Here is a 13,216-nt window from a genome sequence, read left to right as displayed (position 1 = left end):
ATAGAAAGTATAAATGGAAGATACAATATCAATTACTTATATATGAGTTATACATTGGCTATACACTATAATACAATCGGGAAGTTGAATATATCTTACTATACATGAAATATATTTTGAGTATACATGAACTATACACTGATTATCTAATCTCGATCAACTCAAAAATCATCACTAAGTAGTCCACTATTTTAGATATAATATTCTTTTGATGTTTCAAGTCTTTTGATATATAATTTACTCAAAGCGTTTTACATTTCTGGTATGTATATTTTTTTAAGAAAGAAGAAAAAGATGCAAATGATGAAAACACAAAAGAGGAGGAGGAGGAGAAAGAGTCATTAATGGTGAAGTTGAAAGGAAGACGCAATTTGACCAATATTCATAATTTTAAAAGTTAGACTAATTTTTTGTATAAACAAAAAGGTTGAATGACCGCACTTTAGCATATTTTTCCTGGTAACAAAATTAAAGACTATATTATTTGGAAAACAAGCCGCGCAATTAAAAGATAAAAGATTTCTGTATACCATTTCCAATCCATCTCTATTTTACTCTACATTCTCTATATTTTGAGAGTAAAACAGAGAATGAGTTCTCCAACCACTCTCTTTAACTCTCTATTCTTCAATTATAGAGAGGTGAATAGTAGTTCTCCAAATTTGGAGAACTACTACTCACCTCTCTATTTTATTTTTTTGATTGTTATGATATTATTTCTATTATGTTACTAATTTAATTTTTATCATTTGTAATTATTTTCTAATGCAATATAATAATTAACAAGTTACTATTTCCGCCAAAGTAATCATTTTAAATTTTATTTTTTAAAAGAAATTGTCACATTAAATATGTTATTTAAAATTATTTGAATAATATTTCTATTATATAAGATTATTAAATAATTCTCTAATATTTGTATTTATTTTCTAAGTAATATAACATCTAAAATATGTTATTGATTATTTAATTTTTTGGTCATTTTTAATATGTAATTTAGATTATAATTTTTTTCATTATGAAGTATGCACAAAATTCACATGATAATTCAAATAATCTACTTTTTATGTTATCGTGATAAATTATTAAACTACACTTTTTAAATAGTATGAAAACATTTGATTCAATAGTTCAAAATGGAATATGGAAGTAAATTAGTACATGAAATAATTGGATACAAGATGAAATTGTTAACTTATACAATTTTAAGCTACACATAAAAAATAAGGATAAAAGAGCTCATTTAAACTCATTAATACATTAATAGAAAATTCATGTAGGTAACGTAATAGTCTTGAAAGTTGAGTATTTATGTAAGATTAAAAATAAATTCCATGATAATAAAATATTTATGATGCAATGATATTTCACAAATTATTTCACTTTTATTTGAATTGTTCGTTAATATGTATTGTATATAATATTTATCGCAATTTATGTTATTTAGAATAAAAAATAATTTTATATTAATTGAAAATTTTGAAAAAAATAAAATTTTGTATTACATAAATATTATAGAGGAATTATTCTAAAAAAGAAGAAATGATTTATATTATGAAATAAGTGTCACATCCGGGGAGCACCTCCTAGACGTAACCGGCGTCGGCGTCCTCTTTGAGGACTAAGACTAGCCTCTTATCTTACATCATTACATTCATAGGTTATAAATGCGGAAATTTTTAGAACTTTTTGATTAATTCTACATCAAGGTTTACATAGACCTCTACATATACATAATATTTATATTGAGTATACATAGACCCTTCGTATAGGAAGATTACATAGTCTTCTGCTTTTATTGCACATAGATATATAAGATATAACATAGTCTCAAATGAATGTCTCATCTCATAAACATCTAACAAGAGTAAAATAATTTGGGCCTAACCCATACATCAATGTAATAAGGCCACATATAGGCTATACAATGTTTGGTACTCAAATGAAAAGGAAAGACATAATAGTCTTAAAACTAAAAAAAAAAAAAAACTTCACAATGTTGATATTGGCATTGCCCTCGAAAAAGTGAGGACCTACCCAACTTGGATGAATGAGAATTCCAAGTCTTCCTTCAAAGTCGTCTGAGAAGCCCTTCAACTATCGGAACCTAAAATGTATGGGAAAAGGGAGAAATGGGGTTAGTACACCACTTGTACTAAGTATGAGATCATATGCACACATATCATAAAATCATGCTAAAAAGGGACAATTCATTTAAAGTATGCAATTTACTTTGAAAGACTTATGCACATTCAAGAAGACCATACCAAACAATAATACATATTCATTAAGTCGAAAGCATGTACATTACAAGACCAACCATACTAAGTCTAGTCAAGCCAAAATGCATATCATATAATTGAACACATAGTCAAGACAACTCTATCATCAAGTTATAATAGCAACAAGCTTGGATTAGAGTTTATTACAACATGACTAAAGCAAGACAATTACCCATGAACCCTTATTAAGTCAACTAGTGCAATGACCAAGCAAAGCCCCATAACCTTACTCAATCTACTAAATCCAACAAGAATCATGACCAACATCCAACTTTTCATAGAATATCATTACGATTACATATTATCATACTTTAACCATAGAGACCAACACATATTCATAAGTGAGACCAATCATCATATAGTATCATCAATATGCAAGATAATCATATACATATTATGTACCATTATAAGCATATACATATATAAGAACATCCTCCTAAGACTTCCCTTAAGGCTAACTAGTTCAATGTTTAGGTAGAGTCTCATACCCCTACCTAGACTAAGTTAAATCCCTTAGGTCATCCTAGTTAGATGTCATTCCTTTAATCCATTTTAACTTTTGGGAATATCTTGCCTTAACCGACATAGACCACATGATCTAATGTGGAATGCGGTGTCATGGAACCCTAAACCGAAGGAAGGCGGACTACTTGCCAAGGTAGTACCAAACATGAACATGGCAAGTACGTGGATCCACTAGCTAGTATTCCTATGGGGGCAACATAGTTCAAGAACTAGGAGATATAGTTGGAAGGAAGGAATAGACTCAAGACTAGCATCTCAACCAATCAATAATACATAATAACATGAATTACAACATCAATCATATCATTTAGATAAAGCAATTTAAAACCTCAATTACCACACATAAGGCTCAAAATCACATTATGAGGAATTTCCTTCTCACACAATGACATAAGCTCAACATACCATATATTAGTCAATTATGCCAAAGCTCAACTTACCACACGCTCAATATCGTTTCATAAAGACTCACCATATCAAAATGCACAACATAAATCAAAACGAGTCAAAGAGCAAAATTGACAATTTTCAAGTTAAATAGGCATATTTCACTGCAAATTCATTGTAATGACACCATAAAAAGCACATTTCTGCAAAACTTTTCAAAAATCAAGAAATTTCAAATTTAGTCATTATTTTCATTATTAAGAGGAATAACTAACCTTCATCATGAAAGAGATGAGGATGACGGGACTTCATGTTGGCCTCGGCCTCCCATGTTGCTCCCTCAACTAGGTGGTTTCTCCATAACACTTTTATGGACTCCACCTCTTTGTTCCTCAACCTCTTCACTTGACGATCAAGGATTTCAACTGGTACATCCTCTTATGAGATATTATCTTTTAAACCAAGACCCTCAATAGGAAGAATATATTCGGGGATCACCGATACACTTTTTAAGCATAGAAACATGGAAAATCGAATGAACCAAAGCCAATTCACTAGGGAGTTTCAATTCATATGCAACCTTACCACCCTTTGCAAGATTTTATAGGGACCCACATAACGAGGACTCAACTTCCCTTTCTTTCCAAATATAACCACCCTTTTCATAGGAGAAATTTTTAAGTACACCCTATTACCTTCTTCAAACTCTTATTCCCTTCTCCTATGGTCGGCATAAGACTTTTGCCGGCTATAGGTTGTTTTCAAGAGATAACTTATAATATGAATCTTCTCCAAAGTCTTATAAATAAAATCGGGACCCAAAAGAGAATACTCACCCACTTCAAACCATCCAATTGGAGATCTACATCTTCTACCAAACAAAGCTTCATAAGGAGCCATAGATATAGATGAATGGTAACTATTGTTGTAAGCAAACTCCACCAAAGACAAATGCTTATCCCGATTCCCTTGAAATCAATTATACAAGCTCTAAAAATATCCTCAAGGTTTTGAATATTACGCTCCGCTTGACCATCCGTTTGAGGATGAAAAGTGGTGCTTAACTTCACCTTTGTACCCAACCCTTGTTTGAATGACCTCCAAAACCTAGATGTGAATTGTGCACCCCTATCCGATATGATGGATAATGGAATATCATGGCAACACACAATCTCATCTATGAAGATCTTTGCATAATCCTCCGCCGAATAAGTAAACTTGATGAGAATAAAATGAGTGGATTCCGTCAACCTATCCACAACCACCCATATAGAGTCATATTATTTTTGTGTCTGAGGAAAACCTACCACAAAGTACATTTTGATGTCTTCCCACTTCCAAGTAGGAACTTGGATTTCTTAAAGTAAACCACCCGGCTTTTGGTGTTCGGCCTTCACTTGTTGACAATTTGGACACTTAGCAACAAATTATGTTATATCCTTCTTCAAACCTTCCCACTAAAACACTTCCCTAAGGTCATGATACATCTTTGTCGAACGCGGATGAATGGAGTAACGGGACCCATGAGCTTCCTCAAGAATCTGATTCCTTAAACCATCTACATTGGGAACACACAACCTTCCTTGATACCTCAAGACACCATCCCCCCTAAGGAGAATGACTCATTAGTTTACCAAGAACCCATTCCTTCAACTCCATTAATGGTTGATCAATGTGTTGTTTGGACTTCACCTCAACCACCAAAGATGACTCGGAGTTATGATGGACCATAAAACCACCATTCGAAGAATCTTCCAACCTTCCACCCAATCTAGCCAATCTATGAACATCTTTCACTAGGTCTTTCTTGGCTTCATCCACAAGAGACACACTACCCATGGTCATACGACTTAGAGCATCCGCAACCACATTGCCCTTGCCGGGGTTATAGATAACACTCATGTCGTAATCCTTCAACAATTACAACAATCTTATTTGCCGAAGATTTAAATCATTATGAGTAAACACATATTGTAGACTCTTGTGGTCGGTATACATATCCACATGAACACCATACAAGTAATGTCTCCATATCTTCAAGGCAAATACCACAACCGCTAACTCAAGATCATGAGTTGGATAGTTTCTCTCATTCATCTTAAGTGGTCTAGAGGCATAGACTATACTTTCCCATGTTGCATAAGCACACACCACAAACCTACTCGGGATGCATCACACAAAACAACAAGCCATTTGTAGCCTCCGCTAAAGTCAACACCGTAGCGAAAGTAAGCCTATCTTTCAAGATTTGGAAGATTCATTTACATGCCTTCGACCCTTAAAATTTCTTACTCTTTTGGGTCAAAGTAGTCAAGAAAGATGCAATGTATGAAAAACCATCCACAAACCTCCAATAATAACCCTCTCGATTTAAGAAACTCCTAATGTTGGTTGGAATCAATAGTCTAGGCTTATTTTTCACCACCTCGATTTTCTTTGGATCAACCTCACTCCTTCACTAGAGATGATATGACCATAAAATTCCACCGACCTCAACCAAAACTTACATTTGCTATATTTGGCAAATAATTGGTTCTCCTTAAGCACTTGTAACACCTTCCTCAAATGGTCCATGTGATTGCCCTCATTTTTCGAATATACCAAGATGTCGTCAATGAACACAATGACAAATGAATCTAGGTAACTTCAAAAAAACCTATTCATGAGATCCATAAAAGTCATCGAGGCATTTGTGACCAACGGACATTACTAAGAACTCATAGTGACCATATCTAGTCCGAAATTCTATTTTTGGTATATCCTCACCTCTCACCCTTAGTTGATGATACCTCGATCTCAAGTCAATCTTAGAAAAGTAGATTTCCCCTTGGAGTTGATCAAACAAGTCATCAATCCAAGGGAGAGGATACTTGTTCTTAATGGTGACTTTATTGAGTTGGTAATAATTGATGCACAACCTATGGGAACCTTCCTTCTTATTCCTCCCCATGGAGAAATTCTAGGTCTAATGAAGCCTTTGTCTATTAAATCTTTTAGTTGAGCGTTCAACTCTTTCAATTCGGCTGGAGCCATCCAATAAGGAGGAATTGAAATGGGATTTATGTCCCATAACAAGTCGATACAAAAATTAATTTCCTGTTGGGAGGAATACCGAGAAGATCAATAGGAAAGACCTCCAGAAATTCCCTTACTACGGGGACCGACTCAATGGGAGAATTTTGGAGTCTAAATATTGGACTCTTACTATATGGTATAAACACCCTTTAGATATCATTCTACAAGATTTCATACAAGAGATGATACGACCTCTAGGAATAGAATTTTACACCTTTCACTCTAAAACGAGCTCATTTGGAAAGTTAAATTTCACCGCGTTGTTCTACAATATATATATAGGCAAAGCAAGCATGCAACCAATCCATACCCAATATCACATCAAAATCAAACATATCAAGTTCTACTAGTTCAACAAGAGTAACTCTATTGGGCAATATTATAGGACAATTTCTATATACTCTCTTTGCAACCACCGACTCACCTACCGGGGTAGTTACTATGAAGGTTCATTTAGATTTTTGGAAAAAATCTCAAACTTCTTAGCTATCAAGGGAGTAACAAAAGATAGTGTAGCGACCGGATTAGTAAAGCATGTACATCAACATAAAAGACTTTCAACATACCGGTCACCACGTCGGGAGAAATCTCTTGCTCACCCCTTGAGCGAAATACATAAAAGCGATTCTTCTTAGGAGAATCATTAGAAACAATTGCTTGCCCACTCTCCTTGTATTTACCCTTCACATTTGGGCCATCTTAAACTTTTTGCGCACTTTTACCACAACCAAAATAATTATCCGTTCCCTTTAGGCAATCACCATAATGCTTATTGCCACACTTTCCATAAGTTGGCTTCTTCGTTTGTGAGTTAGTACCTCTACCCTTTTGAGACTTAGGGTTAGACACCCTATCATCCCTAGCCTTAGGGAACCTAGAAGGAACTTGGTTAGAAACTCTTTTTTTGAACCTAGGCTTGTCTTGGATATCAAGCCTACCCTTTGAAAAACCATCATCAAAAGATCTTTCCCTCTTGGCATCTCTACTCTTCCTCTTAGCCCTTGTGTCTTCCACTTGTTGGGCATGAACGATGTGACAAGAAATGTTTATATTGTCATGTAGCATAGCCGAATGGCATTCCTCTTGCAAGTCATCCGACACTCTTGTCACAAAGCGGTTCATTTCATCTCTAGGATCTAAAACAAAGAAGGAGCATATTTTGACAATTTAGTTAATTTCAAAGAGTATTCAAGTACACTCATACCTCTTTGACGAATTTTGATGAACTCCACCACTTTGGCTTCCCGCTTCTCCTTAGGAAAGAATCTATCAAGAAAGGTCTTCTTAAAAACCTACCAAGTCACCGGTCTGTAACAACCCTAAAAATAGCTATGCTAAATAATGTTTAATGTGTCTAGAATGCCTACAATTCGATCGGGTTCACATGGATTGATGCGCGTAGAACCAGACCTCTGAACCCTTGTGACACCCAAGCCAACTAACTTGGGGAGTTATTTGAGCTAGGAAAGGTTGGGTCCAGTCATGCAGGGCTCCCGAATATGAAGATTTACCCGAATGAGTCTTTACCGGATTTAAAAAGGGGAAATCTTAAGTTTGAAGGGTCTAGGGGTAAAATGGTCTTTTTCCAGGCTAAGGGTAGTATCTTAATTAGCCTAAATATGTAATTAATTATTTAATTAATAAGGTGGAGGGGTATTTTGGGGAGAGAGGGCCGAAAATTTGCCTTTGAAGTGAAGTCTCGCTCCACCCGGGTTCGAACCTAGGTGGAAGCAATGATTTAAATTGTTTTTATTTAAATTGGTAATTAATTTAATTAATATTTATTCATTGGCTGATTTAAAATAAAAGGGAAAACAGTTTTTTTTACCATTTAACAAAACCTTATTTGACTAAGTCCTAAAACTAAACTCCTAATCCTAAGAACACTCTCCTTACTCACGTCTATCTCTTAACACACGGTCATTCTCTCTTCTCTTTCACGTTCTCTCTGCCTAAAAAACTACAAGAACAGAAAATTGACCAAAGTTCTTCACACTTGAAAAATTCACGCAAAAATATAAGAAAACAAATGCTAATCAAACACGTTAGGCAAAGAGAGGGTTTGTCCGTCGAATTGGTGTTGAAGTTGAGGGGATTTTGACGTGATCCTTGGAGAAAGTTTTGGCAGCAAATAAAGGTTTGAACATCAAAAAGGTATGGGTTCGCTTATCTTTTGGTCCCTTTCCCAAGAGACCCCTAAGTTTCAGACGAATCTATTCCGAAAACTAGGGTTGTTCCCCGTTGCATGTCCTTGTCACTAGCCCATCGAATCATAGGTTAGGTATGTTTGCTGGTAGAAATTAGGGATGTAATGTGTTTTTGTGATGATTATGTTTATGTATATATGTTCAAAATTATGTGAATATTGAGCATGTTGTCCGAAATTAAGTAAAAAATGATGTGTGTGCAATGTGTAGTTGTGATATACAATGTTGGATTCAAGTTCGAAAAATGACATGTTTATGATTGTATTTCATGTAAACAAACTTGCTTAAATCGTAATGTTCATAAGTGATGTAGATTTGAGTGCAAACTAATAGTCAAATGAATCCATGAAAATGCACCTAAAGAACTCACTAAAAAACTACTTAAAACGTTTAAACATTTAATGTGAAAGAGGTGAGAAACTAGGCTGCAAAAATTTCCAGCATCTTGTTGATGAGTTTCGGCCAAGCTAAGGGGATTATCATGCTATGTAAAAATGAATTAAAATATGTGAGGCCACTTAGAATCGAACCCGTGAAGTCACCATGTTAAAAAAACATTGAAAAAAAATGTGAGAAAAAGAGAATGTGGCATGTGGGATTCGAACCTATGTGCCTTGATCAAAAAATGAAATTAAAAAAAATAAGAAATGAGAGGAGTGGGGTTCGAACCCACCAACTCTCAATAAGATTTAAGGAGGAATAAAAAAAAGAAAAAAAATAAAAGGTTGAGGCGTGTGGGAATCGAACCCACAACTTCTAGGCAGAATAAAGGAAAATTAAGGAGAAAAAAAATTAAAGTGGGACTGTGGGGGTTAGAACCCACACACCCTCGGCCAAAAGGAGAGAATTCGAAGAGAAGGAAATAAAAAGAAAATGAGGTTGTGGGGGTTCGATCTCATATCCTCTCAGTCCCAATGAGCGAAATTTGAAGAGAAAAATTTCAGAAAAAATAAAATGGAGGCGTTGGAGCTCGATCTTGGGTCCCCAAGCTGTGTGGATTAAACCAAAATAAATAAAAACGAGTGTTGTCCAAGGGATTTGAAATTGGGTTCCGTTGCCCAAATTTCATATTAATACATAAGTCGTACGTGAATAAATGTTCAAATAATGCTGCCTACATAGATCGAAATCAATGATCTTGGCATACATAGAAGATGCATAAGTCTTGTACCACATAATCTTAGGAATATATGAATCATTTAAACGAACTATTAATGAAGCCTCATGGCTTGTATGTATAGACCCATGAGTCTAGCATACGTTTAAAAGTAAGTGAACCTAAGATGTATGTAATGAGATGATGAAACCCTAGAAGAGTAAGAGTGTGAAACACACTAAATTTCCAAGTACGTTGGCATATGATGAAATGAACAATGAAATGATGAAAACTTGGGAGGGTTAAGTAAGAGTGTGAAACACACTAAATGGTTAAGTGCATTAGCATATGATGAAATGAACATTCACGTAATAAGGGGTGAGTAATTATGAAGAGCAAATGTACTAAAGTTAATGAATGTGGTGACAACATGATAACAGGCTAATGTAAAAGATGAGAGCACTCTCAAATGAGCCTAAGTGAATGTTACCAAAATGTACTCACCTATGAGAGTGTAAAGTTAATGAAGAGACCAGTCTCTATGAACCCTCTAATGAATGTATTGAGAATAATATACTTAATACTAATGATGAGATGAGAAATCATCTATTGAGCTATTATGTCCTCATACTAGAAGCCAGCTTCCATGACGTATGAGTTGAATGCAATGGAACTTTATACTAAGCACTGATAGACTAGCTATGAGCGGTGATGCCTTCTTTCAGGAAGGGCGGAGGTTCATGTAACTTCATGAGATGAGGTTGTCCAGCATGCCGAGCATGGGTCTCCTTATATCTCCTAGTCTTCAAACCTATACTGCCAATATAGGGATCTTGCGGGGTTCAATTCTCATGTACGCTAGCATGTTTTAGGTCACTTTGGCCGGTGATTCCACCTCTTTTCGGTGTGGGGGAGACACTAGATTTCATGATGCTCACATGATCTATGTCGGTTAAAGTTAAAGTTCCCAATGATTGAATGAGGTCAACCTCAAATGATGCACATAATGAAATGAATGATACCAAAGGTGTTAGGATAGGATGATCAAGAGGTGATCTAGACTTAAGTAATAACACTAGGTCATTCTTGATCGTTGCATAGCGAACCCGATGAAAGTCTTAAACTACATCCTAGGTATAGCGAGTACTCACACTAGCCTATGAACGAAATGAAATGAAGTACGTATGAATGAATGAAGCAGACTCTACGTTTGCTAATGAAGGCTCCTAGTTGAGGTCCCATATGTTGAGCCCTCATTTTGGGAAGTCTTAATGTCAAGTCCATGATTCCAAGGTCTCATGGTATATGAATGAATGATATGAAAGATGTTATGTGCTATATGCAAAACAATATGTGCTATGTGTAAGATGTTATGTGTTGTGTGCAATATGATAAGTATGATGATGCATGTTACTCTCATGGAATGACTTTCCTAATCCAAATTTGAAAAGCTCACCAACTTTCTTAATCCCATTTTGGCAAGTCCACTGGCTTGACTTTCCATAATCATGTTGTTAGGAAAGAGTTGTTCTTACTCATGCATGTCCTTGGTGTGCGCTTTCATATACCCATACTTAGTACAAGTGTGTACTAATCCCATACAATTCTACAATTTTAGGTGCAAGGTGGACGCTAGAGCTTACAGGTTGACATTGCAGATATCCGGACGTAGAGCTTTCATCCGAACTTGGTAGTCCCTCATGCTTTAAAGGATGTCTATCGTTATTATCTAGCTTAGATGTAGGCTATAGCTAGTGGAGCATGTTCCACTAGTGTTTCTTTCCACTTTTGTTCAGACTTTATATTGGTGACGTTTTGGCAAAAATACGTTTAATAAAATTATGATCTGATTCTTTCATTTGATTATCTCTTTATTAGATGGTTGATTTGTGAACGCCTGTGATGTTAAGTAGTATGTATAAATTTATGATAACAAAAAAAAGTTTCAAATTTTCTGCTAAAATTAACCTAGATGAAGTAAGAATGACATATGCAGGCTTGTCTACGACCTCTGAGAGGTCAACGACGCCGGTCTCGTCTGCGGTCTATATTTAGGTTGTGATAAACTTGGTATCATAGCATTAGGTTAAATTTCGAGGATAATAAGTTCACATCAACCACATTGAGTAGTTTTTAAGTCATGGTACTGAAGTGCACCACTATCCTGAATTAGAGACTGCATGATGCGTAGGAAAATTTCCCTTCTTCTGATCTTATCGTGCCTTTCCTAATGTCTGATTTTCTTAGTGTTATGAGCGTGTCTAACATCAATCCTTGTTGTTTTCAGAAAATGAATACTAGGAGAACAATTGGTCATAGGAGAGGAGGAGCAACTGCTGGGGCAATCAGGTTCCACCCCAGGCTCCAGCTGAAGGAGTGGCTATGCCGGTTAATTCTGCTAGGTTGACTGATGCTGAGGTGCGGGCATCTCTGGCCCAGATGGAACAGGCCATCACTATGCAGGGCCAGGCCATGACTGACCAGGTCAACCGGCAGAATATTCAGAGGGAGAACCCACCAGTTTGTAGCATGGATGACAGGCTACGAGACTTCACGAGGATGAATCCTCCTATTTTCACAGGGTCCAAGACTTCAGAAGATCCCCAGGATTTTGTGGACGAGGTACATAAGATTTTGGTGGCCATGGGGGCCACGGATACAGAGAAAGCTGAGTTGGCTTCCTATCAGCTTAAGGATGTTGCACAGACTTGGTGCAAGATGTAGCAGGATAGCCGAGCGTAAGGCGGAGTTTCAATCACTTGGGAGCTATTTAAGACAGCCTTCCTAAAGAGATTCTTCCCCTGGGAGATGAGAGAGTCCAAGATTGAGGAGTTTATCAACCTTAAGAAGGGTTACATGACAGTCAGGGAGTATTCCCTGAAGTTTGTTAAGCTGTCCAGTATGCTACTTCCCTTGTATCTAACAACAGGGATGAGATGAGCAAGTTCTTCACAAGAATCACCGTAAATCTGGAGGAGGAGTGTCGGTCTGCGATGCTCCACGATAAAATGGACCTTTCCAAGTTGATGGTGCATGTCCCACAGGTAGATGACAGCCGGAAGAAGAGGGGTGTCCGTGATGCTAGGAGGTTTAAGCCTTATGATCAGGCAGGTCCTAGCAATGGGGGCAACAGGAACAACTTTGGCATCCGTGAGCATCCCAGATTAAAAAAGGGGCAACAGAGTTCAGGGAACTCTAACTTTCAGAGGAATACAGCAGCTAGAGGAGGCAGACTCGAGCCCAAGAAAGGCAATGGAGGTGATATGCAGCATCCCTGAAAGAACTGTGCTAAGTGTGGTCGTGCTCACAGTGGAGAGTGCAGACAGGGCACTAATGCCTGTTTCGGTTGCGGTAAGAGTGGGTACATGGTTAAGGACTTCCCACAGAATAGGGGTCGGGCTAGAGGTAATGTCCAGCCTAGGCCTAATCCACAGGATGTAGCAGCAGCGGAGCCTCTGAAGAGGAACAGGTTTTACGCCCTTAAGGGTAGGGAAGAGCAGCAGAAGTCCGCTGATGTGGTCATAGGTATGCTGCAAGTATTCTCAACTTCTGTTTATGCTTTACTTGATCCAGGGTCTAAACTTTCCTTTGTAACTCCTTTGCTATCTCTCACTTTTGAGATATTGCCTGAAGTTCTGCATGAT

The 13,216-nt window shown here is 36.7% G+C and overlaps 1 protein-coding gene across 1 annotated transcript; it reads left to right on the top strand.

Annotated features, from left to right (window-relative positions):
* The first annotated feature begins 11,954 nt into the window (after nt 1–11,954).
* Nucleotides 11,955–12,850, top strand: LOC107016782. Its single transcript, XM_015217139.1, has 2 exons — nt 11,955–12,244; nt 12,502–12,850. Exons 1-2 carry the CDS (start codon nt 11,955–11,957, stop codon nt 12,848–12,850), a joined length of 639 nt encoding a protein of 212 aa, XP_015072625.1.
* Nucleotides 12,851–13,216: the final 366 nt, after the last annotated feature.

The sequence above is a fragment of the Solanum pennellii genome, chromosome 4 (assembly GCF_001406875.1).
Source record: "Solanum pennellii chromosome 4, SPENNV200".
Lineage (NCBI taxonomy): Eukaryota > Viridiplantae > Streptophyta > Magnoliopsida > Solanales > Solanaceae > Solanum > Solanum pennellii.
The sequence above is the reverse complement of the archived record's forward strand: the minus strand, read 5'-3'. Positions and strand labels throughout refer to the sequence as shown.

Coding starts and splice junctions, on each gene's coding strand:
- LOC107016782 (XM_015217139.1), top strand. CDS start 11,955: ATGCCGGTTAATTCTGCTAGGTTGACTGATGCTGAGGTGCGGGCATCT. Junction 12,245..12,501: donor ACGGATACAGAGAAAGCTGA/GTTGGCTTCCTA, acceptor ATCTAACAACAG/GGATGAGATGAGCAAGTTCT.